Below are 27,949 nucleotides of genomic sequence, written 5' to 3'. Positions count from 1 at the left end.
TACAGCGTGTGTTACACCCACTGAAAACATGATTTATGCTCTCAGCAGGAGATGGGGCTAATGAAAATAGGAACAGGAGTCAAGTGAGATGGCTAGAAAACTGCCAACGAATATCTATCAGGACAGGTTAATTTTAATTGTTGATATTAGCACCTGGCGCAGCATATTAGGAGAGCCCACCGCCACACAGAGGATAGCCTCCTCCCATGTTTTGTACCACTTGGATAATTACTCACAGACATTTCGACACTCACACCCATGGCTAGAGTCAAGGAGGTGCAGGAATTAAATCCATGCTCGTCAGTGCACAGCTCTCCTGCTCCCACTACACTGGACCCCAGGGATAACAGAGTCTCTCCATATCCTCACTTTCCTGAGGCTGCAGGTAAGCAGGGAGATATATAATAATGTGTTAATATTAGCGTTGGACTGTGTGTTACTGTGAATCTGTGTATGAGTTTCAGTGTGTGAGCATGTTGCTTATTAAGTTTGGGGATGTGGCTAGTTATGTATCTGTGTGTGTAGCTAATTACTTTGTGTTTGTGTGAACGATAGCGTGGGTGGATGCTATAGCTCTGTAAATTGTACTTGCCTAGCGCCCCACAAATGTTAAATGCAACACTGGAAGAAAAAAAAAAAAAAAAAATAAGGATGGTTAATTAAACACGCTTTTGGTATAATCTGCTCGCAATACAATACATACAGTAATTAAACTTGTATTTTATATATCTTTCATCTCTATCTGTACTGGTGATAATTGGCTCCCTCTATGGAATAATAGATTGTAAAAACAGAAGCAAAATTAGAAAAAGAATAAAACTCTAAAACAGGAGCAGATCTTGAGGGAACAGGACATTAATAGCACTTGCATTTGGCTTTGAAAGAACAACTTCAAAGATGAAAAGAAAACAGAAATGTCCCAGATGCATAAATCATAGATGCACAGAGTTATGAATGTGAGCAAAATACCCGCTCACATTTATCCGAACATTTATTTGGACTTTCTACTGAGTACTGGTAAAAGCACCGTTCTAATAAATGGTGTCTCGCAGAAGCAAAATAAAAACATGTTTTGTGGATGATGAGAGGATTTATTTTCCATTGTCAAAGTGCTGTAACATGGCACACTGTAATCGACCCTTAAAAAGCTTAGACAGTCTTCAGTCACACTCTTCAGTTTTTCATGTCTTCAAGGTCTCCGGCACATAGGATTTCATCTATCTCAATGTCATGTTCAGTTACGGGAATGGATTCACATAGCTGCTCCTGGAATGCCAGAGCAATGGTGTGAGGTTTGCCAGCAAGCTGCCTGCTGTATCGCTCAAAAAAAGTATCATAAAATCCTTTCCCTCGTCCCAGTCGATGACCTTCCTTGTCAAATCCCAAGCCTGGTACCAGCACAAGATCTAGCCCCCCTGCAATAATTGGAATGCAAGAAAGAACAGGTTGTATATTGAATGTGTTATGATAGAGCTGCAGCTTCAGAAATAAGGCACTGAAAGAAAACTACTAATTATGCTAACTTTACTAATAAAAATATGTACTAATAGAAAACAGTTTCACCAAGAAAATAATTGTGCAAAAGTATGTGTCGTGTTAAATAAACAGGACACCTGTTGGGTTATCCCTTTTGCGCTGTTATTTATGTATAATTCTTTATTCTATTTGATAGGATTTATTGGTACTGCTTGGAGGTTTGTATAATGTGTATGCTGCCAGTGAAACAAATAAATAATCAAAAACAAAACAAAAACACACTGTCATTACAGAACAAATCAGGAGCTCATGAATTATATATACTGCCAGGCAGTACTATCAAACCCTGCCAAGCAGAATGAAGAAATTCGACTAGGACACAACAGGCATCCAGATCACTTAATCTTAAATGAAACGGTGTGGATGCAAAGTCCCTGTATTTTTAACCCTGCAGGTACGGCAATATTTACATTACGGGGGTTAAATGCCTCTAGTGGCTGTCACTCTGACAGTTAATACAGGCCCTTCCACTGAAATAGCCAAAGAAAACTTGGCAATTTCAATCACATTGTCTAACAGACACTATTTAATTGGCACAGTGTGGAATGGGATTAAATACAAGTAAACCAGATTTTTAACCCTTGTGCGGGGAAGGTGGTGTTCCTTTAAAGCGGCACTGTCATGCCGAACTTACCTTTCCTCAATCTCTTCCTCTTCTCCCCCTCTCTCAGGATCTGTTCTTCTTTTCTTCCTGTCTTCTTTAGTTTTCTTTAAAACCATAAGACAAAGTAGGGACTCTTTGTCTTATGGGATTCCTCCGCTTGACCAGCTCTGACCAGCGGAGGAGCAAAGTGTGCTTCATTTCCGCTGGTCAGAGCAATTTTCCCATGATCCCTAGCTTTCCTCCCTGTTCCCACAATGCTTCCTGTCAGTATTGCCGAACGTCCTGTCACTTAGACAGAGCGCCGGCAAAACTGCAGAATTGCATCCTAACAGAATGAGCACTGTTTCTCCATTGGTGTTAGGATGCAATTCGGTACTTTGTTTGTATCGGAATTTCATTCTAATGAATGAAACTCCGATCCTATTCATTGCTGTGGCTGCATCTTGCAGCCGCTTAGTAGATAACTCCCTAATTCCCACGGTATCAGGGAGCTATCTACTAAAAGGCTGAAATACCTGAATTGGTCTTTCAGCCAACTTTACTAATACTAAGTAAAGATTACTTAGTATTAGTAAATAATATGCCCCTACTCGCTATACCGCGAGTAGGGGCATGTCTAGTAAGCAGTGAGCAGCCTGTGGCTGCTCACTGTAAAAAAATAAAATAAAAAATAAAAACAACTAATAAACACCCCCCCTCCCCTGCGCGGGGGTTAAAGATTGGGGGGGGGGGGGAGGCTACTGTCTTCCCTCCCGGCCCCCACCCCTGAGCGGTGGGTGGGGGCCCTAATAAAACAATAAGGGGGGGACCTAAGTTCAATTTTCCCACGCTGTGTAAAATGACACAGAGCACTGTGATTGGATGGCTTGAAATCCATCCAATCACACTGCTCTGTGTCATTTTACAAGCGTGGGAAAGTTCTTTGGAATTTTCCCACGCTTGTAAAATGACACAGAGCACTGTGATTGGATGGCTTGAAAACCATCCAATCACAGTGATCTGTCATTTTACACAGCGTGGGAAAGTTCTTTTGAATTTTCCCACGCTGTGTAAAATGACACAGAGCACTCTGATTGGCTTAAACCAACCAATCATTGTGTTCTAAGCCTAATTGCAGGGCGGGGCAAGGCTTTATAAGGTAGGGGATAGAATGTTTTGGGTGGGGGGTGACTAGGGGCTTGGGACCCCTAGTCACCTTGATGGGGGGGGGTTCATTTAGGGCCCCCACCCACCGCGCAGGGGTGGGGGCTAGGGGGGAGGACAGTAGGTCCCCCCCCTTATTGTTTTATTAGGGCCCCCACCCACCGCTCAGGGGTGGGGGCCGGGGGGGAGGACAGTAGGTCCCCCCCCTTATTGTTTTTATTAGGGCCCCCACCCACCGCGCAGGGGTGGGGGCCAGGGGGGGGAGGACAATAGGTCCCCCCCCTTATTGTTTTTATTAGGGCCCCCACCCACCGCGCAGGGGTGGGGGCCAGGGGGGGGAGGACAATAGGTCCCCCCCCTTATTGTTTTATTAGGGCCCCCACCCACCGCGCAGGGGTGGGGGTCAGGGGGAGGACAGTAGGTCCCCCCCCCTTATTGTTTTATTAGGGCCCCCACCCACCGCTCAGGGGTGGGGGCCAGGGGGGGAGGACAGTAGGTCCCCCCCCTTATTGTTTTATTAGGGCCCCCACCCACCGCGCAGGGGTGGGGGCCGGGGGGGAGGACAATAGGTCCCCCCCCCTTATTGTTTTATTAGGGCCCCCACCCACCGCGCAGGGGTGGGGGCCGGGGGGGGGACCTACTTATTACCTTTTTTTTTTTTTACAGTGAGCAGCCACAGGCTGCTCACTGTTTAGTGGACATGCCCCTACTCGCGGTATAGCGAGTAGGGGTATTGGGGAGATTTTAATCTCCCTTGTGCTATTATGGGGGTCATATTGACCCCCATAGAGTGAGGGGGGGACATGGGGGGCTTAGGAAGTGGCGAGGAGCACTGCTCCCTGCCGCTTCTATAGTTACATATTACAAGGAGGAAGCTGCACGCCGGTAGCTCCCTCCTTGTAATAAACTGAACGAACAAACTAACACTGATACACAGTGTTAGTTTGTTCGTCTGATTTTTTCTATTCATTCATTCGTCTGTCTGATGAATGAATGAATAGGTGAAATTCCCGTTCGCATGTCCAGGTGTTTCACTGGGCATGTGCGGGAATCTCACAGTCTGTGTAGTGTGGGTAGATGACGTGTCCCACAGGGACTTCACCTACCCACACAAAGATGGCGGCGCCCTGAATAAAGATCGGGGCAGAAGATAAAGAATTAAAAAGAGGTAATGTGGGGGGCTTAGGGGCATTTGGGGGTGACTAGGGGGTCGATTGGATGTAGTGGATGCGGGAGGGGGGTTAAAAAAAAAACGGGATTCGGCATGACAGTGCCGCTTTAATAGTACTAACACGGCCACCCCTATAACACTGCTGTAACTGCTATCATTAGAATTCGGATCACGATTCTGTAGGTTTTGCTTAACGTCTTGTGAAGGTATATGTGGGCACTGTGTAAATGCACCCAGTCCGCTTTAACTCAATAAAGTGGTCTGGGTGCAGTGGCCCTTTAGTTTTAACCTTGCATATTAAATCACGGCTGTTTAGTAGATAGAGCAATGTTATGGTTGCAGGGTTAACACTGCTCTATTGGCCGTCTTCCTGACTGCGACTAGAAGCCCTTCCCCTGTGAGAACAGAGTTAGAATTGGTTCTCAATCAAATACTGCTCCCAGAGAGCAATTGATTGGTGCAGCATGGCAATTTGAGTGCATTCACACTAGCCTCCCAAAGTAAATTGATGATCTCAGCCAACGAGGCGAGACCAGCATGGCAAGGCTACAAAGTAAGTAAAATGATTTAGCACATAGATATAAAAGACAAAAATAAATAAATTGCATCCCTAGAATAAATGGAGTTAGGAGCCTGAGTTAGCATAAATTCCTGACAACTATATAACTATCACATGACATTTGTTTAGCTGCATCATTTATATGACTGGCTTACCAGTGAACAGTGCATCCTCCCTGCTTTCACCTTCCTCGGGCTGGCGAATGTTCCATGATGTCACTGGCAGTTGTTGGATCTCCTCCAAGGAACTAAGCCTCACCATATCCATGTGGTTACTGCGCGGTTTGTAACGTGGAATAAAACATGTTTTTCCTTGTTGAAAAATGTCACTTATGATGGCTGCAGTCTGAATTTCATCTGGCATATTCAAAAAGACAGCAATACGTTGAGCGTTTCTATAGTTCCTGTGGGAGAGTAACTAAAAGAGGATTTTATGGTTACACATGATTAACTGCACAATCTTCATACATTGTGTATTCAGAATGGTTTCACAGTACACTGGCAGCGTAACACATGAATCTTTTTGTTCATGGCCTTAACACAAGCAAGGTCACACTTCCTGCATTACATTCAATGTTTCAGAAAGTTGGTTTCCCTGAACCATACTGATGTGTGATGAGATCCCTGTATGTGAAGACACACCATGGTTTTGCATCTAAAATGTATATATGCCACATATATGTATCAAATATCACCCAACTTTTAAATGGCCAATGAAGGTGAATTTCAACCAAGAAGTGCTGCTACAGATCCAGTATTTTGGGGATTTTGTGACCTGTTGAAACACACCTACAACATTGGGAGATGGAATTCTGTTGCGGAGTAGGTGGACTGGAGGTCACAATACTGAAGACTCAGGTAGCCACAAAGTAGGGTGTCCAAGTATTCAAACATCCCTACAAGCCAATTTCAGAGCTCCCAGTGCATAGAAGCTGCTGAGATGCTCTATTATTGGCAGATATGCACTGCATTAGCAAGCACGAGTAACTATAATGATACCCTTGTTCAAGAAACCCATGAAAGTGGTCCTAATTCAGACTGTGCAGTCATATCTGGGACAATTATGAGGTATGCTGCACTTAAAGGACAACTGTAATCAAATTTTCAATTTACATTGTTAAACGTTTCTTACAGTTAAAGAAACAATATTTTTTTTAAAAAATTATGTATATTGATTTTTTTTGACATTTTTTTTTTTTTTATCTAGGTCAGGTTCTACTGTTGTCTGAAAAGCTGTTGCTCACCCTAACTTTTCTTCTGCTGTAGTTACAATCACACAGCAGCACTTGGTAAGATAACAGTACAGTCTGATTCCACGTGATTGCTTAGCCAGATAAAAAGTGAAATTTTCTCCCCAAAAAATAATATTTAAATATATATACACACACACACACACTACATTAAAATGTATTCAATTTAATAAACTTTTAAAAAGTTAAACCTTGTGGGCAGTAGTCATTGAAGTAAATGAGAAAGTAATTCAGACAAGAACCATAGCATTTTATTTCAAGAGCCAAAAATAAACACTGTAACACTGTATAAATAATATTCTATACAGGCACCATGCTATATATATTGACAACTAAAGTATAAATAAAGGTGCATTTGTGTATTAAAGAGACATTCCAGAAACATTCCAGGCACCCACTCAATTTAAATGCATTTACGAAGGTTTGGTCTACTACTCCTTCTGCATTTTAATTAACATAAAAAGAAAAAAAAGTTTTGCAGCTTTTCAAAAAACATCTTCCCAACTAGAATTAGTCAGTGAACAATGAGATCAAAATGAGCTGAGTTGCTAACATGCAGGGCCGCCATCAAGGAGGTACAGCCAATACAGCTGTAAAGAGTCCTGGTGTTCTATCAAATTCCCTTGCTGTGGAGGAGTAGCAGGAGTGCTAGCACGCATGTGCAGCACAGGATCCAGCTAATTTCCCTCACCGGAAGTGACAAGGGTAAGGAATTTTCACGGGTAGGGAAATTTGATAGAACACCGGCCCTAAACTCCTAATGTGCGTATATATAGCGTGCCCTGGCTGTCACAGCGTTGCTGCCGGTTACCACGTCAACGCTCTGAAGCAACACACATGCAGTGTCTCGTGAGGGAGAGGACCTGCCGCTAACTGGATTCACCTGGGCCCTCTCTTTACTACATAAGTGAGGAAGTTGCTAGGAGCCGGCATAGTACCATTGGAAAACCAGGGAATGTAGTGTCACCCCTCTATTACCACAGGTAAGATGCAGTGAGGTGGTAATAACTAACTAATTATACATTTGGGAAGCAGGGCCTATCCGTGTGACAAAGCTATACTTTTGACCACTTATAACCAGAGTTATCAGGCACCTAAGCTACTGGAGATACCCTTTACATCTGCAAGCATGAGACATTTACGAAAAATAGAGACGACCCCCTCAGGTAGGTTTTTGAGGCCTATATTGATACCGGAGAAACTGACGGAAGCCAAGCACAGAGAGATGGACACAGGTTTCTTCAGGAAGGAAGAGATTCTTTATTGGATCACCGATCGGGGCTCAGAGGGACTAATGTCACCAAAATACAGCAAGTTCTGAGCCCCGGACAATAGTGCAGGCTCCTTATATAGGCATATAACTCCTCCCATATTAAGCTCCACCCGCACATTCTCTTGACCAATCAATACAAATAAGAATTAACTTGCTGCTTGACCGCATGGCTTGTCCAGCACAATGGAGGAGGGGAATACTATATCCTGTATTCTTGCACATGCTCCGTACACTACTGATCGTATCTTGCCTCGTGCAACCAACTGATCGATACGTCAGCATATGCACGTACACATGCCACGTGGTAATCTCGGCCTACTAAATTTATTTTTACCGAGATTCCACCACATTCCCCCCTTTGATGCCTCTTGATATTTCACAATTACTTGAGGCATCACTTAACCTTAGTTTGCATACACCGCAAGTTACCTTGAACCAGACCAAACTTATCTTATGATGTGAATCTTCAACACTCATCTTCCTGCATTGGTTCTCCCTGATCTAGAGCCTTATATTTATAAATTGCCATTATCTGTGCAGCAGCCTTCCTCTCTGCTATATTTTCTATCAGGCTTTGCACAGACCTAACTACTAAGGGTATAAGACATGGCAGGAGTAGACACAACATTAAAATCAGTAGGACTCCACCTACCACTGCCTTAAGCCCTCCAAACCACTCATACCAGCTACCAAACCAACTGCTTGGATTATACCCTTTCCATACCTGAGTAGGCACATGCGCTAGTTTAACCATATGGCTAGTAAGCTCAGCTATTGCTTGCCCTTCGTCATCTATTTGAAGACAGCAATTGCTCAGGTTAAACTTCCCACATACACCTCCCTCTACTGCCAAAAGGTAATCCAAGGCTAATCTATTTTGGTATACTGCTGTCCTCATCCTGGTATTATGCTTCGCTAGAAGATTGAGCGCTTGTGATGTCTTGTTAGTAATAATCTCAACCACCGCCTGTAATCTTATAATACGGTTGAGCATATAAATAGGGGTTCTATAACCAAAAGTACCATCCTCTGCCCACGTGGCTGGCCCATAATAATCTATAATACGCTGGGGAGGCCATTCATTATCTTCCCAGGCGCCTATCTCTATGGGTCCCCTTTTCTTCCTATGATTCACATCATACACTTTAACACCTAAAGTCTCACCTGTTTCAATAGGTAACAAGAAGAAGGATGGTTTGAGCATACCCAACACACATGCCCCTTCCCAGTCCTGTGGCAACTCCGAATAGGCTTTCTTACCACAGATCCAGTACAAATTTGCTGGGGCTCTCCAGGTAGATGTGATGGATAGGTCAAATCACACATCCTTTAAATTGGCGTATCTAGCAAACGGGTTAGATGGTTCTGAGACATTTGAAGCCGACCACCAAGTTGTATTTCTTGTATCATCATCATAAGCTTTTTGCCCGAGACAAGTTAATTCTCCTACAGAAGTATTATACATCATTCCTTTCCTCGCTATGCAAACATAACCTATGATGGAGGTCTTTAATCTCCACTCAGATTTACCTCTAACACTCATATGATAATCGGCTTGTGTAGATATTAATTGGTCAACTGCCTCAGAACCGGACATTACCTCCTTTGCTTCCCAAGGCCATTGGTCTCCCATGTTAGTACCTCCACACACATAGCAGTTGGTAACATTAAGACTACCGGCAATACTTTCAGCTAAATCAATAAACAGGTTTTTAGCATTATGGGGGATCTTATTATCTATGCTCATCTCTTCATAAAAGGAATGGTATACTTGATGAGTTTGGGAGGATACCGTATCAGTCTCTATCCCTATAAACAATACTGTCCCAGGATCTAAACCCGTCCCATATATTTGAAACCCAAATAAATTACCATATTTATCTAAAAACTTGTCGGGGTTATTTATAAGTATATGGACTGGATTGCATTCCAGAAACTTACAATATGGGCTGGTAGGCAACTTAGTCACAATCATGTCCTTGTCTACTGTCTGTCCCCAAGTTGCCCACCCCACACAAGACCAATATGGGCAACAGTTATAATCTCTATTTGGGCATCTAGGACTCACATATTTATTTTTACTACTGGGACAAATATATTTATCGTTAGACCCATACGTCCTCTCCCATCTAAGATCCCCACATACATTCCACGGCTTTCTACCACTTGATATCGCCTTACATGCATCAAATAGCAGAACACCCGAAGAATGTACGGATTCTAACACCGTCTTATTAATTAGGGTCCCCTGAGGATCTCCATTCCTGAGAGTCAACCAAATTGTACGAGGTTGATACTCTGGACTCAAGCACTTAGGTTCTCCTACTCCTAAATGGCACACACTATATTCTATATTTAAGTATCTACATCTTGATACATCTCCTTTACACTCGTATTGTGAATGCCAAATTAGGGTTTGGGAAATATGGTTACCTGTTCTTGTAGTCTTAATGCATACCTCACAGCTAGGAGTGTCGGTACCTCTACCTTCCTGAATATAAAAATACACATAAATAAACATTATCAAGAACACATCTTTCGTCGTCATCCTCAGTCTTCGTCCGTGCGAAGGCACCTCAGCTTCCAGGATGTAAGGGCTGCAGGGAATGGAGTTCTGCTCGTCTTCACAGGAGTCCCTTCGAGACTTTTCCTGGCTTATATACTATACGTCGGTGAGCGGACAGGCTTTATTATGGCCCTCTCACTCACGCACCAAATCTCTGAAACAATAAAATTTTGTAATCCACAAAGTTCCTCGTCACTCCGACTAAGTCGTGCGCTTTAACCGGATCTTGCAGGGATTCTCTGGATCTGCTGTAACTTGCCAAGAATCGACTGCTGCTGGTTTAACCCTGGAGTGATGTATCCACGGAGTCACTTCGGCTACTTTTATCGCTGTAGGGGTAGACAAAAGAACAACATAAGGACCTCTCCACTTGGGCCCTAACGGTACATTATTCCACTCTTTAATCCACACTTGGTCTCCTGGGTGGTAACTATGAACTGGGGGATAAATATTCACAGGTAATCTATCTTGTACCCATTTCTGTACCTCCTCCATAGTCTTACCCAACTCTACAACCTGCTGCCGGGTAATTCCTTCTCCCAACTGACTCAAATCCCCCCTTAAGTTACCAAGTACGGGAGGTGGACGCCCATACATGATTTCAAAAGGAGAGAGGCCCATCCTTCTGGTAGGTGTACTGCGGATTCGCAATAGAGCTATGGGTAAGAGAACGTTCCACTTATGTTGGGTTTCCTGACACATTTTAGCCAACTGATTCTTAATAGTTCTATTCATTCTCTCTACCTTACCAGAACTCTGGGGTCTATATGCCGTATGAAGCCTCCACTTTATACCAAGCATATGAGTCAGTTGTTGTAGGCACTGATGAACAAAAGCTGGACCATTGTCCGATCCTATAGAGCAGGGTAGTCCATATCGGGGTATTATTTCTCGTAGCAGGAATCTCACAACTTCTCCTGCTTTCTCTGTACGAGTAGGACATGCTTCTACCCAGCCTGAATAGGTGCACACAATTACCAGCAGGTAACGATGTCCACCCGATTTAGGCATCACTGTATAGTCAATTTGTAAATCGGACATGGGGAGTCCCCCCATAAACTGGACTCCTGGTGGCTTTACTGGTCCTTGCCTTGCATTATTCTTAGCACACGTTACACATCTTTGTACAATGGCCTGAGTCAAGTTGGACAATCTTGGTATGTAGAAATGTTTTCTGAGAGATTCTTCTGTGCTGTCTCTCCCAGAATGTGTCCCGTTGTGATAGTTTTGGACAATTTCTACCGCTAGTGATGCTGGAATGACTATTCTTCCATCTTCTAACTGATACCATTTGTTCTCCAAGTACTTTCCAGGTTCAGTCTTTAACCACTCCTCTTCTTGAGCTGTATAAACTGGAGTCCATTGAGACAGTGGAGTTGGTATAAGAGCAGCTATATGCCCCACATACTCCTGTCTTCCCGATTCAGCGGCACGCTTAGCTGTACTGTCTGCCATCCGATTTCCTTTGGTTACATCACCATCTCCTCTCAGATGCGCTCGACTGTCACGTCTAAACATTTGTTATGAAGGAACACAACTGCAGATTTCTTATAGTTTGAATATTTATTATAAAAGTAGAAGGTATTGTGACTTTAAGTCCAATTTACAGGTACTGTAGCTTTAATTAGTAAACGATAACTGAAGTCCACAATTACAGGCACTGTAGCTTTAAGTAGTAAACGATAACTGAAGTCCACAATTACAGGCACTGTAGCTTTAAGTAGTAAACGATAACTGAAGTCCACAATTACAGGCACTGTAGCTTTAAGTAGTAAACGATAACTGAAGTCCACAATTACAGGCACTGTAGCTTTAAGTAGTAAACGATAACTGAAGTCCACAATTACAGGCACTGTAGCTTTAAATAGTAAACGATAACTGAAGTCCACAATTACAGGCACTGTAGTTTTAAGTAGTAAACGATAACTGAAGTCCATAATTACAGGCACTGTAGCTTTAAGTAGTAAACGATAACTGAAGTCCACAATTACAGGCACTGTAGCTTTAAGTAGTAAACGGTAGTAATTAGCAGACACTGAATCAGAAAGAGTCTCTTAGTAGTATTAACGAATTAAGTGATAAGAAGTTACAATAGCTGTTCCATAGCATTTAACTGAAGCAAGACAGATGCAGCTAACTTGTATAGAGAGTGAGTTGAAGTTAGCTGTAACTGGGTTGTTCTATAGAAGGACTTTGGAGACAGGAATTAACGGCTTTGAGATGTAACGCTTATCACAGAGGTTTTACTTAGCTTCCGGCACATAGAACACTGGTTCCCGAGATCTCCTCAGAGGCGGTTATCATAAGTGAAGAGAGTTCAGCTTTAGTCGTGGATGAGGAGAGGTGAAGGGAACTTGAAGTGTCTTCCAGTCCGGTCCGGTAACAGAGGGCTTTCACAACGAAGTTGTAGCCGGTTCGTGAGTACGGAACGTAGTTCAATAATCCAGCGTCGATCAGCTGGTGCGGTCGGATTAAATAAGGAGACCGTGTCATAAAGGGGTGGGGCTAGGCTCCGTGGAACCAGGAAGTAAGAGGATACCATAGTTAAGGCATGACATCGACAATGTATAATACCGACTTCTCTCGGCTCCCACACTGCTTCCAATAGTTGTAGGATTTCAGCTGCATACTTGATTTCTTTGCCTTCTGAATTCAATAGTCCTCTTTCTTTATACAAAGCTCCGTGGGCATGAGTGGTTAAAAACGCATACTTGGAGTCCGTGTAGATGTTCACTCTTAAACCTTCAGCCAATTGTAACGCTCGTGTCAGTGCTATCAATTCTGCCTTTTGTGCTGATGTTCCTTTCGCCAGTGGCCGAGCTTCTATCACCTTGTCTATTGTTGTTACTGCATATCCTGCATAGCGGATCCCTTCTTTCACATAACTACTGCCGTCAGTGTAATATTGAACATCGGGGTTCTGGATGGGAAAATCACGAAGATCTGGTCTACTTGAAAATACTTCATCCATTACTTCCAAACAATCATGTTGACTTTCAGTAGGTTGTGGCAAAAGGGTAGCTGGATTTAAGGTGTTTACAGTCTCTAAATGCACTCTTGGGTTTTCACACAACATTGCTTGATACTTGGTCATACGGCTATTACTAAACCAATGATTTCCTTTGTAATCCAACAACGTCTGTACTGCATGTGGGACTCGTACATAAAGTTCTTGACCCAGAGTGAGTTTATCGGCTTCAGCTACTAGCAGGGCGCTGCAGCTACGGCTCTTAGACAAGGTGGAAGTCCGCTGGCCACTGCATCCAGTTGCTTAGAAATGTAGGCAACAGGTCTTTGCCATGATCCCAAGTACTGTGTCAATACTCCCACAGCCATTCTTCTTTGCTCATGTACATACAGGTAGAATGGTCGTGTGTGATCAGGTAGACCTAATGCTGGGGCACTCATCAAAGCCTTCATCACATCTTCAAATGCCGTTTGCTGTTCTTGAGTCCATAAGAAGGGGTCGTGCTCTGTACCTTTGATAGCTGCATACAGAGGTTTTGCCAGTATCGCGTAGCTGGGAATCCATATCCTACAAAAGCCTGCTGCCCCCAAGAATTCTCGCACTTGTCTTCTATTCTTGGGTATCGGTATTTGGCACACAGCTTCTTTTCTCTCTGGCCCCATAATTCTTTGACCTTCAGAGATATGGAATCCCAGATATTTGACAGTTGGCAAACACAACTGAGCCTTCTTTCTAGACACCTTGTATCCTGCCTTCCAGAGAATGTGTAGTAGATTGTGCGTTGCTTGCTGACATATTTCCTTTGTAACTGCTGCTATCAACAAGTCATCTACATACTGTAACAATACACACTCTCCTGGGATGGACTCGAAATCCAGTAGATCTTGACTTAGAGCTGAACCAAATAGGGTAGGTGAATTTTTAAACCCTTGGGGCAGTCTTGTCCAGGTCATTTGGCGTTTTGAGCCCGTTACAGCGTTTTCCCATTGGAAAGCGAAGATACATTGACTTTCTGCGGCAATTCGGAGGCAAAAGAAGGCATCTTTGAGGTCTAAGACTGTAAAATAAGTAGCCCCGCCCGGAATTAAAGCAAGCAGGTTATATGGATTGGGTACAACTGGATGTATACTAACAACCGCATCATTGACTGCTCTCAAGTCCTGCACAGGTCGATACTCATCTGTACCGGGCTTTTGAACAGGCAGCAATGGGGTGTTCCAGGGGGAAGTACAGAATTTTAGGATACCATACCGTATGAACTTATCCAGATAAGATTGGATGTTCTTCTTAGCCTTCTACGGGATGTGATATTGTCTTAGGCTTACTGGATAAACCCCAAGTTTTAGTTCGATTTTAATAGGTGGAATATTGCGGGCCAGTCCTGGTGGGTTGTTCTCTGCCCAAACTCCTGGTATGTTGAATAAGGACTCATCACTCCTAGGGTTTTGGCTAGTCAACGCTGTATAAAGTCGCCACTCTTCTTCCTTTGGTACGGATAATGTCATAATACCTGAAGGTCCATTAAACTTTAAGGATGTTGTTCCATTTGGTAGGAACGTAATCTGCGCTTGTAACTTAGATAGCATATCACGTCCCAGCAATTGGACTGGACATTCAGGCATATAAAGGAATTGATGTTTTACTACGTGGCCTCCCAATGTACAGAGTCGACTTTTAAGAACCGGTTTTGCAGCACTTCTTCCAGTTGCTCCTATTACAGTAATAGTTCTTCCAGATGGAGGAGCAACTAGGTCAGTCACCACCGAATGTTCAGCACCAGTGTCGATCATGAACGCACTCCTTTTTCCCCCTATTGATACATCGACCATAGGCTCCGCTCGACCAAGGGGGATGGAGCCCGGTCGGTATCAATAGTCCTCCATGACCGTGTCAGCCAATCCCACAAAGTCCCTACCTTCTCTATCGCGGGACCTTTGCGCTGCTGGATAGTACCTATCTTCCCTAACACTTCCTCTGTTCCCATTGCTCCCTCTATTACCATTACTCCCTCCGGGGCCTCCTCTACCTCTCGCTCTGCCTCTAAAGTTTCCATAACCTGTCCTAGGTCTGTCTCTCTCATACTGTTCTCTTCGCGGACACTCATTTCTCCAATGCCCTTCTTCTCTACAGTATGCGCACTGATTTCTACTCAGAGGTTCCTCATTCCACTTACTATCGCCTCTATCTGGGCCCCGTCTATCTACGCCTGCGATCGCTACCGCTAGCATATCTGCCTTTCTACGCATCTTGCGCTCTTCCTCTTTCTTACTTTCTGTTTCCCTATTCATATACACTTTATTCGCTACCTCCATTAGTTGGGTGATAGACATACCTGCAAACCCTTCTAACTTCTGTAGCTTGCGCTTAATATCTCCGTAAGCTTGGCTGACAAAGGCGGAGTTCACCATTCGGGAATTATCTGCGTCTTCCGGATTAAAGGGGGTATACAAGCGGTATGCCTCCAATAATCGGTCATAAAAGACACTGGGCGCTTCATCACTTTTCTGAATCACCTCAACTGTCTTCGACATGTTAATAGCTTTCTTTCCTCCGGCTTTCATGCCAGCAATTATAGCGTCTCTATAGGCTCTGAGTTGAACCATATCTGCGCCATTTACATTCCAATCGGGATCGGTATTAGGGTAATGTGTGTTGCGGCCCATGCTGCTGGATTAGCTTGATTCAAAGCACGGGCTCTATCCTCTAGCGCTTTAATGGCCGCTTGATTAATCCTTGTCCTTTCCTCATTATTAAACAAAGTCATTAATAACTGCTGGCAATCAGCCCATGTCGGATTATGTGTCTGAACTATCGAGGTGAACAGATCGGTCATAGCTTGTGGTTTCTCAGTGTACGAGGAATTGTGGGTCTTCCAATTCAAGAGATCGGTAGTCGTGAACGGGACATATACGAAGACTGGGTCAGCATGTGCCATTTGACCTGCGGCATCGATATAGGCTGACCCGGGATTCAGACGAAGAGGCATCTGATAATGTTTTAATTGTTGGGTACCGGTCAGTTGTCGGGTTAGTATGGGGCTACGTGAAGGGGCGTCAGTTATGGGTTCCAGTCGGGGAGAAATAGGGCATGAGGATGTGGGAGCTTGGTTTTGGGAAAAGTTAGTAAATAGAACACTTCGAGCCGAGCTAGAAGAAGCTTGACCGGAAGTCTGAAGTGGCGCCAAATCAGGATATTCAGATCTAATGGGGGTTGGTTCTGGTTCCGGAAGGGGAGGTTTAGTACGAGAGGGGGTGGATTCTGTACTGGAGGAGGAAGCGGAAGTGGATGAGGGCAATGAGGGGAGGGGTATAGAACTTCCTGTATTCGTGTTACCTCTTCCTGTAGGGAAGTAAGGGGGCGGCAAAGGGATCTCGGACTCAGGGGGCGTGTCCAAAATGGGCCTAATCACAGTCCTAGTGGACAAACAAGTCCTGGCCACCATGAGGCGACATTGCTCCTCGTGGCATATCTGAATCCATTTTGGCGAGTCATTTACGGCCTGTCTCCAACAATCAATATATGGAAACTGCCCGTAAAGTTCAGGCCTACCCGATACAGCCACGTGTACACGCTGTATCAGGGTTGGATCCAAACTACCACGTGGCGGCCATGCCGCAACCAAAGTAGGCCACTCCCTAGTGCACAAAGTAACCAAACGTACAGGAGACATTTTAACCCCAAAATCACATGTTTTGAATCCCTTTTTAAAATTCTTTACCATACAACCTAAGGGATCCGGAATCGTTGACTCCGACGCGCCCATACTTATCAATGGAACGTCGTTGACAACGAATACTATGCACGCGTACTATTCAACAGTCACACCCGTTTCCTCTGGCAACAGCACCACGTGGTACGGTTACCAAGTGAAACGTACACAATAACACAATAAACACTCAGGGAATTCCCGTACACACACAGCTGTTACACCAGTCACTAGATAATCAATATTATGCCCTTTGGCGAAACTATACAGTCACCCAGTTATAATTCTCTATATATGAATTACCCGTCTATAACACACCCCAGTAACATCGTCTTTTACAAATAGCGGTTACAGTACGGTTAGCATAGGTCAAAGCACAATTTAAGGTCACAATACAATTATTAGTGGTTATGGTGTTAAACATGCAATGGACGACAGTGATTAGTACTTATATACAGTGTCAGTAAATATACAGGGTTATGGTACCGTGCACTATGATACAGCAACACACTATTAACACTCTCGCTAGACGGCTGAGCTCGCGCTATCTAACAAGATATACACTTTACTAAACAATCTTTAACACATTTACAATTCCCAACTAAACTATTGGCCAGTACCTTGATGGACTACCTAAAACTATCTACATCCGTTTTGGTTAGCCACACTGCCCAAGCACCACATATAGCGAGCTAGAGGACCGAATTTACACAGACGCCTCTTAGTCGATTACTATCAAAAATCTAGTGGGTTCCAAATTTACACGCCTTCCCACTTAGCCAAGATAGGTTGAGAGCTAGCGAACCGAATTTACACAGACGCCGCTTAGTCTCCCGGTCCTTCCGACCTAGCGAACAAAATATACACCCTAGAACGCTAGTCTAGACAAGACACCGGTGTCCGGCTAGGGCTATTTACACCAGAACCCCGCCTGACTAACCAAATCAAACGGTCTGACTAAAGAGCGTTCGATTGAGCGGTGCGCCTTCGCTCCTTCCCTCCGACAGAGGGGGCAGATTCCATACACAAATAACCCCTTATGGGCCTACCGCACAATCGGTATACCCCTAGTGGGTCTGCCGTCTAAAACAGCAGTTGTCTTACCTGAACCTGAGTTCACACTCATCGACGGGGACACCCCAGCACTTCTTACGTAGAGGCCGATGATCTCCTGGACAACAGACCAGTGGCGCCGAGACGAAGGGAGGTCCACGCAGAAGTTCAGGGGTGCAGCCGTAGAGAACGTGGGCAAAGATAGACCGTCTCACGCCTCTGCCTCTCAGCTACCGTTGAATGATGAGCTTCCCGGCCAATGCACCAAATGATACCGGAGAAACTGACGGAAGCCAAGCACAGAGAGATGGACACAGGTTTCTTCAGGAAGGAAGAGATTCTTTATTGGATCACCGATCGGGACTCAGAGGGACTAATGTCACCAAAATACAGCAAGTTCTGAGCCCCGGACAATAGTGCAGGCTCCTTATATAGGCATATAACTCCTCCCATATTAAGCTCCACCCGCACATTCTCTTGACCAATCAATACAAATAAGAATTAACTTCCTGCTTGACCGCATGGCTTGTCCAGCACAATGGAGGAGGGGAATACTATATCCTGTATTCTTGCACATGCTCCGTACACTACTGATCGTATCTTGCCTCGTGCAACCAACTGATCGATACGTCAGCATATGCACGTACACATGCCACGTGGTAATCTCGGCCTACTAAATTTATTTTTACCGAGATTCCACCACAATATCAGGCTTGCAAGAAAAAAAACAAGATAAGCAGATGATCGCTCCACTTTCATTTACCCTAATATATCTAATATATATTCCCCCCTCCCCCCCCCCCCCCCCCCCCAAGGGTTATCCAGGCACTAGACTTAAAGGACCACTCTAGTGCCAGGAAAACATACTCGTTTTCCTGGCACTAGAGTGCCCTGAGGGTGCCCCCACCCTCAGGGACCCCCTCCCGCCCGGCTCTGGAAAGGGGAAAAGGGTTAAAACTTACCTTTTTCCAGCGCTGGGCGGGGAGCTCTCCTCCTCCTTTCCGCCTCCGTTCCGCCCCGTCGGCTGAATGCGGACGCGCGGCAAGAGCTGCGCGCGCATTCAGCCGGTCGCATAGGAAAGCATTCATAATGCTTTCCCATGGACGCTTGCGTGCTCTCACTGTGATTTTCACAGTGAGAATCACGCAAGCGCCTCTAGCGGCTGTCAATGAGACAGCCACTAGAGGATTAGGGGGAAGGCTTAACCCATTAATAAACATAGCAGTTTCTCTGAAACTGCTATGTTTATAAAAAAAAATGGGTTAACCCTAGCTGGACCTGGCACCCAGACCACTTCATTAAGCTGAAGTGGTCTGGGTGCCTAGAGTGGTCCTTTAACTTTTCCTGAGGCCCTCTCAACATCTGAGTGGTATTAACCCCTTAAAGGACCACTCTAGTGCCAGGAAAACATACTCGCTGTGATATGTTTTACTGTTTTGAAACACTAATATTTGTGTTCAGCGAAGTCTTCCGAGTAAAACAGTACCCCCATGTACAGGTTTTAGGGTGTCATAGAAAGTTACAGGGTTAAACACAGTGCTAGCAAATTAAATTATCTGGACTTTCGGCCTGGGTTGGCAGGCAGGTCCCTCAAATTGCAATCATTAAAATTACTTAATTAGGTAAAAATATTACATAAATACACATGTAGAATTTTAATATATATACATATTTATATATTTGACGTCTACGTGTATATTTATGAAATTATTTATGTAATTATGTATATGGACATATGTATATTTCGTATTGTTTTTATTTATTTATTTATACATAGATATATATATCATTACATTCTAAGTATATTTTGATATAAATATATATATATATATATATATCAAAATACTGTTAGAATAAAATTGCATATATAAATATTTTTTTATAATTATTAAAAATTATTTTTATTTTTTGTTATTTATTTTTATTAACATATTATTTGTATTTTATAATAATATATATATACCATATATATAGCAATTATATATATATTGTATATATTCGTGTGTAATTTAAATATAAGTGTATTTTTATATTAATATACGTATATATAAATATAAAAATACACTTAATATGACATTATATATATGATACATATACATATATTATATATAGATATAATACATGTATATATATCATATATATATATACACATATTATTTATTTATTTTTACACTGATTTTACACTGTTTTTATTTTTACTTTATTTTTTGGATTTTTCACTTGCAGGGAGACTGCCTGTCAGCACAGACAGTCCCCCTGCAGGCAGATACACAGACACCTATTGCGGTCATGTGATCGAGTGATCACATGGCCGTGGGGTCCTGATCTGCCGAGGGGGGACTGCCCGGGCAGACAGGCAGTCCCCCTGGACCGGGTGGAGCACTGATCGCCGCCGTGGGACGGACGGCGATCAGGTAAGTAGCCCCAGACGGTTATGACGGTTCAGGACCGTCAGCGGTCCAAACGCACGTTTTACCGCTGACGGTCCTGAACCGTCAGCGGTCCTGAAGGGGTTAACTAACTCTTGTTTCTGTTTATATTGCCGTAGCCACACCTCCCTTGGCTGTGATCCACATAGCCTGCATGAAAAAAAATGGTTTCATTTTTCATCAACATAGTGTTTTCTTTGGAAGTTCCTATCAGCTGCTCTGTTAATTGAACTTTATGCACACAGGAGGCATCTTCAGACTATAGCAAGCAAGTAACAGAGTAGGAGATAAGAAATCTACATTACAAACATTAAGCAGTAGAGGAAGTTTTAAAAAAATCGATCTCTTTTTACAGGAGGTGTGCAGGGAGGATTATTGTTTGTATTATTATTATTAGTTTATTATTTATATAGCGCCATCAGATTCCATAGTGCTGTACAATGGGGATGCATAAACAAAGTGATTTAAAGGAGCACTATAGCAGTAGGAATACAAACATGTTAAAAACGGCAGAGCCATTGCACCCAAACCACTTTATTGAGATGAAGTGGTTTGAATGCCATTAGTGTCCCTTTAATGCCAGGGTTTGGAATCTAGAAGCCAGCTTAAAAAAGTTAGGAGCCAGTTTTTTTTAAACTAATAAGATTTAATTTTCAATGACAAAAATACAATTCTTAAAAGGACACTATAATCATCAGATCCCCTACAGCGTAATGTAGAGTTTCTGGTGTCTTTATCATATCCCTGTAGCTTTATTAATGTAAACACTGCCTGCATGCTCCCTCTGGCTGACTAACACCCAGGCACCAGGACGATCTGGTGTGGGATTTGTTGAGTCCTGCTTTAAAGCGACTCCCTCTATGAAATAGTCACATTCACTGTATTGAAATTCCCTGAAATTCCAATGGAAATCAAAGGATTTAATAAGACAAAGTAGGGACTTTGTACTTTGTGTTATGTATATTCCCTAAACCTGATAAACTTGACAAAAGGCAAAAGGCTGTCAAATTGTGTCATTGTCTATGGGGGCTCCTCCATTATTTATGGAGAATCTTCCAAAGACCTCAGTGTTGTTGTACTCTACTGCATTCGCAAGAGTTCAACAATGACAAGGGCTAAGAAGCTCCAGGAGCTAAAGATGACCCACCAGATGAAGATGGTGGCGGTTGCTGTCAGGGACAGCTTCAGGTAAGCAATACTTACCTTCCCCTACACATAAAGGCCACTCCACTGCAAGCAGAATAGTCACCATCAGCGATCTTTGCAAAATATAGAAAGACCTCACATGGTGACAGATATGCTTTAAATCCTAAATGGCAGAGTATTGAGCAGTGAGACTGCACCAATACCAAAATACCTTTATTAAAAGAACACTATAAGGTCAGGGACACTATTTCTTGACACTATAGTGTTAAAAACACCATCTAGCCCTTCTGCCCCCTAAATATATAAAATCTTTGCTTTATTCCAGTCTGTTGCTGGCTCTGCCCGCGTAGTCTGTCTGCTTGGCTGACATCGTCTGAGCCACATAGGAAAGCTTTGGATTGGCTGAAAATGTCAAGAAGGCAGATCGGGGCAGAGACAGCACAAGTCAAACACAGTCCTGGGTAATCAACATCTCCTCTATGAGGAAAATTCTGTGTCTCCATGGAGAGGGTGGGGACACTGAATGGCATCACTGCACCAGGAAGCACCTCTAGTAACCATCTGAGGAGTGGCGAGTGGAGGTATCCCTACTAAGATGTAATGTAAACAAACACTGCCCTTTCTCTAGAGAAAAAAAAACAATTTCCTGCAGAAAGCCTGAAGGGACTCATTATAATCACCAGATCAAATACAATAAACTGTAGTTGTGCTGGTGACTAACGTTTCTGTGGCGAAACCAGCTTCGCCACTGTGAACTGGAGAGGCCTGGCTGCTAGCCTCCTGCCCTGCGACTACGGCCCATGGACATATTGCTCTATAAACACTATATTTGGGCATGTAATAATTTATATTGCTGCTACTGGCCCTTTAAAATCAGCGATGGACATATTGGGACTTTTGGGACTAATGTCCCTTTAAGACTTTGTAACATATCACAGTAATACTGTCTTAAATATTATGTAGGTATTTATGTGTTCAGTTAAACTGGGGATATGTAGAAATGTGTGTCTTATGTGTTAAATGTATCAGTATGTAATTTTATGTCTTTTACTGTCTTTTTGCAACCATGTGGTTAATGGAGTCTGACTCTAGTCCTAGATAATTGGATTACTTCTCCAATTATCTCCAGGGCAGAAGGGAGGAAGCCGGGATGCATTGTGGGGGATGTTTTACTTCTGTTTGGGCCAGATTGTGCCATGCTGCAAGCCAGGGCCCAAAAGATACTTTTAGTAACTTTTAAACCCCTGGTCGGATTCATGCCATTTTTTAATATGTTGTTCCCCTGAATGGATTGATTGTGGATATGTATTTTTATGTGAATGTGATGTATGGTTTTAAAGTTATGAAAGTTGTGTAAAAGTATATTTTACTCTGTATGCATAATGGGATTATGTGTCACACTAAGGGGAGGGGATGTGTGGGAGGTAACATCTATGTCATTGGTTCTTTTATGCCTCCCCCTGGGTGTGGCCTGTATGTGTGAGTTGGAAATAAAAGCCAGACTGGGTGTCCCAGTCGAGAGTTCCTGTTTAACCCTCAAAATTAAGTGTCGTCTCGTTCTTGGGGGGAATTGGATTGTAAGCTGACTGCCAAGAGTGTAAGCGGATTGTATGCTTTTCTTGTTCAGCTGTTCCAGTTCGGAGTGGTATTTCGTATCCAGATCAGGAGTTTGATGTTCTGCAGTAGCTGTGCCTGTCTCTAGAAAAGGGGATTATCGCCTAAACGGATTTAACCCCTTGTCTGCTGAAACGGTCCGTTACAATTGGTGGTAGCGGTGGGATCGTTCCTACAACCAGAGGGACAGCTACAGACAACACTATTTCTGGATTACAAATTGAGGGCAACGCTAGTATCCGTACAGCGACCCTATCTACAAAGGAACTCAGAAAATGGAGGAGAAGCTTCAGGATAAAGTGTACAGTTACGTACGCCTGGGGTCTGCAATAGTCCCAGAGGACCACCTGTTGATGTACAGACAGAGGGCCAGAGCCGAATTGTGGGACATAGCCATAATAGAAGTACAGTATTCACGAGGGGATCAGCGCCGCAACAGAAGGCAGCGAATCCTGGCGAGAATGGCAGAGCGGATGTTCCTCCTGAGAAAACAGACCACAGAAAAGTGGGTGACTAGACTCGAGATTCTAGTATACGCAGAACTGACGCTCGACGACGCGTACCAGGCGCTACAGTGGTACGCGGCTCAGTGTGTCCCCAGGATGGCAGAGTATGAGTTCCCAGAAGGCGGAGATTACACTGGCCCCGGTCTATTTTGGGATAATAGTGGTGACGAGGACTTTGGGGAAGATACCGACTATCGTTTTTGGGACCTGTACGGCATCCGAGAGAACATGCTGGGTCTCTTTGGTGCTATTGACCTCGAGGCAGACCTACGATATTTAGTTACCCAGGAATGGAACCTGGAGGGGGATTACCTGCGACTCATCAATGAGGCCTGGGAAGAGACAACCGGTCCTCCCGCCCAACAGCAACCAGCAGTACCCGAGGTAGCAGAGCTCCTAGACTGGTCCTGTGAGCAACCCCAGGGAGATGATGGTGTCGTCCATCCTCCCCAGCGGCAGTGTGTACCCCAGGGAGATGAAGGTGTCGTCCTTCCTCCCCAGCGGCAGTGGGTAACCCAGGGAGATGAAGGTGTCGTCCTTCCTCCCCAGCGGCAGTGGGTAACCCAGGGAGCAGAAGGTGCAGTCCTTCCTCCCCAGCAGCAAAGTGATGTGCCAGGAAGGCAGTGTGAAGTGAAGGGAGAGGAGAGCAGCGTCCTCCCTCCCCAGCGGCAGTGTGTGTCTCCAGGAGCTGATGGTGTCGTCCATCCTCCCCAGCGGCAGTGTGTACCCCAGGGAGATGAAGGTGTCGTCCTTCCTCCCCAGCGGCAGGGTGTACCTCAGGGAGCAGAAGGTGCAGTCCTTCCTCCCCAGCGGCAGTGTGTACCCCAGGGAGATGAAGGTGTCGTCCTTCCTCCCCAGCGGCAGGCTGAGTTACAGGGGGCAGAGGTTGTTGTTCCTGCCCCCCAGCAGCAAAGTGATATGCCAGGAAGGCAGTGCGAAGTAAAGGGAGAGGAGAGCAGTGTCCTCCCTCCCCAGCGGCAGTGTGTGTCTCAGGGAGCAGAAGGTGCAGTCCTTCCTCCCCAGCGGCAGTGTGTACCCCAGGGAGCTGATGGTGTCGTCCTTCCTCTCCAGCGGCAGTGTGTACCCCAGGGAGCAGAAGGTGCCTTCCTTTCTCCCCAGCGGCAGTTTGCCATCCAGAGAGAGGAGCTTGTTACACCCTCTCTCCCACGGCAACCTAACCCACCAAGGGGAGATGTTAAGCCCCACAACTGTGCAGATGGGACCGTAGTCTCTGCACTTACAGCACAAGGGATAGGGACGGTCGGTCCTGTTCCCCAGCCTCAGTGTGATGGATCCAAAGGGGAGACAGTCGGTCTCCCCCTCCGGCAGTCGAGCTGTGCACCTAAAGGGGAGACAGCCAGTCTCCAGCAACCAGGCGCCCACCAGACTACTCCCGTGGTAGTGCTGGCAACAGGACAGAGTACCGCTGGTCTCTGCCCCCTCAGCAACCCACCAAGGCAGCCTACCCGTCTCCCACCCAGCAGTGGTGAAACACCAGAACTTGGACAAAATTCTTCCTCACCCAGATGTAGTAACCGGTTAGTGGGGGTGGGCTGCTCTGTTATTTCTGTTTCGTGGGTGGGTTGCTGGACTAACCAGGGCACTGACCGGCAGAAAGTCAGGTACCCTGTTAGTCTAATTGGCAAAGGGGAGAAATGTGGCGAAACCAGCTTCGCCACTGTGAACTGGAGAGGCCTGGCTGCTAGCCTCCTGCCCTGCGACTACGGCCCATGGACATATTGCTCTATAAACACTATATTTGGGCATGTAATAATTTATATTGCTGCTACTGGCCCTTTAAAATCAGCGATGGACATATTGGGACTTTTGGGACTAATGTCCCTTTAAGACTTTGTAACATATCACAGTAATACTGTCTTAAATATTATGTAGGTATTTATGTGTTCAGTTAAACTGGGGATATGTAGAAATGTGTGTCTTATGTGTTAAATGTATCAGTATGTAATTTTATGTCTTTTTGCAACCATGTGGTTAATGGAGTCTGACTCTAGTCCTAGATAATTGGATTACTTCTCCAATTATCTCCAGGGCAGAAGGGAGGAAGCCGGGATGCATTGTGGGGGATGTTTTACTTCTGTTTGGGCCAGATTGTGCCATGCTGCAAGCCAGGGCCCAAAAGATACTTTTAGTAACTTTTAAACCCCTGGTCGGATTCATGCCATTTTTTAATATGTTGTTCCCCTGAATGGATTGATTGTGGATATGTATTTTTATGTGAATGTGATGTATGGTTTTAAAGTTATGAAAGTTGTGTAAAAGTATATTTTACTCTGTATGCATAATGGGATTATGTGTCACACTAAGGGGAGGGGATGTGTGGGAGGTAACATCTATGTCATTGGTTCTTTTATGCCTCCCCCTGGGTGTGGCCTGTATGTGTGAGTTGGAAATAAAAGCCAGACTGGGTGTCCCAGTCGAGAGTTCCTGTTTAACCCTCAAAATGAAGTGTCGTCTCGTTCTTGGGGGGAATTGGATTGTAAGCTGACTGCCAAGAGTGTAAGCGGATTGTATGCTTTTCTTGTTCAGCTGTTCCAGTTCGGAGTGGTATTTCGTATCCAGATCAGGAGTTTGATGTTCTGCAGTAGCTGTGCCTGTCTCTAGAAAAGGGGATTATCGCCTAAACGGATTTAACCCCTTGTCTGCTGAAACGGTCCGTTACAGTTTCCCTTTAAGCTAAAATGTTTTTGGTCTTAGAAAGTCCCTAAAAAGTCCTCACAATAGCATCTGTAATAATACATAATTTCCGTTCCACTATTTCTTAGCAGATATGCTACCAATGGAACAGGAAATTTCATTCCAGGAAGATGGGCCTGTCACATATGCTATGCTGAATCAAAATATGTGGCAAGGGTCACATAATAATAGTTGAAATAACGTGATGTTCTAGCCTTGTTTTAGCTGGTTTTAGTTAATTTTCATATCTGCTTTGTTATGTAAATGATTTTTGATATCTAAAACCATCATTTATGAGGACAATTAAAACCAATCAGGTTAATACATGTTATCAATAATTCTGCATATTTAGTAGGTATATGAGTTTTTGTACAATGCTCACAGCTCACTCTTCTATGTATATTGATTTTATTTTACCTTGGATGAGTCACATTGCAATATTAATAAAATTAAAAAAAAGATCAACTCTTAAAGTGTTAACTGCAATACTTGGTTTGGCTTAATGTCAGCATCCACCTGGAACGAACCAATCGTGATTGGATTTACACCAAACAACTGTCATAATAAAGCTAGGCATAATGCTTGCGTTAGATAGCGCCACATAAACCACAACCAGCATTTATTATAAAAATAAATGTTTATTTAAAAAAAATGTTTTTTTTTTATAAAATGGCCACAGGAGCAGATATGGAGTTTTATTTATTTTTATTTTTTTATATATAAAATGGCCACAGGAGCAGATATGGAGTTTTAGTTTTTTTTTTTATAAAATGGCCACAGGAGCAGATATGGAGTTTTAGTTTTTTTTTTATAAAATGGCCACAGGAGCAGATATGGAGTTTTAGTTTTTTTTTTATAAAATGGCCACAGGAGCAGATAGGTTATGCTGGAGTGCACTAGTGATGCTGAAAATCTATTAATGAGAAACAAAATGTAGATGTTTCAGGCAGACAGTTCTTTATTAATACACAAATTGTACACTGATAAAAGGCAGCTTGGCTGAAAAGTCTGCATTTTGCATTGCTTCTCCTTGATACATTTCGGGTGTCATCACCCTGCCCCAGTATAACCTATTTGTGCCTGTAACCATTTCTTATGTTGAAAATAACTTTTTATTTGCAACATTAGAAGGTTCCATTAAGCTGGCTGGGCTCCAACCTGTGGGCAGTGCTGATAACATACAATGAATACATTGTAATTAGCTAGAATCCATATTGGATTTGGAGACTAATCAAGCCCTAACATGCAGTCATCACTCATAAACGTGAGATCAGAACACATGAATAGCGTCACCTGCCCACATCTTAAATTGAGTCACACGCCTCGGCCCTCAGTTGCAATGGGCGGCGCTTTACACGTCAGAACTATCACTAACTCGCCATTAAGTATCATCGAACACAAACCTTCAGGGTCACAGCCTTGGATTGCTGCGCTTTGTTTACATCGCTTAAGGCAGCGAGTCGCTGTTTCAATTGAACCCGAAGCGCCTGTTTGGCCGCTTTCAGTGACGCCATCTCTGCCCGGCTAGTACGTGATGACGTTTTACCAGGCAGCGTTCCACTCACTGTACGTAATCCGTGTCACGCTCAGTCCAATACCCAGCTAGTGGGATGACTGGGAAATGTACAGTGTGACCTTTGGCACTAGTTATGGTATGAGCTCCACTGTCCTGGATCATGGGAATAGGAGTTCACAATAGTTATACTTACTGATCAAAGCTATATTGCAAAGA

General features: G+C 44.0%; 1 protein-coding gene across 1 annotated transcript; it reads right to left on the bottom strand.

The window, feature by feature from the left end:
- Positions 1-994: 994 nt before the first annotated feature.
- Positions 995-27,745, bottom strand: MTHFS (methenyltetrahydrofolate synthetase). Its single transcript, XM_063445606.1, has 3 exons — positions 27,621-27,745; positions 5,169-5,430; positions 995-1,415 (listed from the first exon to the last, which is right to left on the bottom strand). Exons 1-3 carry the CDS (start codon positions 27,729-27,731, stop codon positions 1,174-1,176), a joined length of 615 nt encoding a protein of 204 aa, XP_063301676.1. The 5' UTR covers positions 27,732-27,745; the 3' UTR covers positions 995-1,173.
- Between the last annotated feature and the right edge of the window lie 204 nt (positions 27,746-27,949).

Source organism: Pelobates fuscus, chromosome 3 (genome assembly GCF_036172605.1).
Source record: "Pelobates fuscus isolate aPelFus1 chromosome 3, aPelFus1.pri, whole genome shotgun sequence".
NCBI classification, from domain to species: Eukaryota; Metazoa; Chordata; class Amphibia; order Anura; family Pelobatidae; genus Pelobates; species Pelobates fuscus.
The sequence above is the reverse complement of the archived record's forward strand: the minus strand, read 5'-3'. Positions and strand labels throughout refer to the sequence as shown.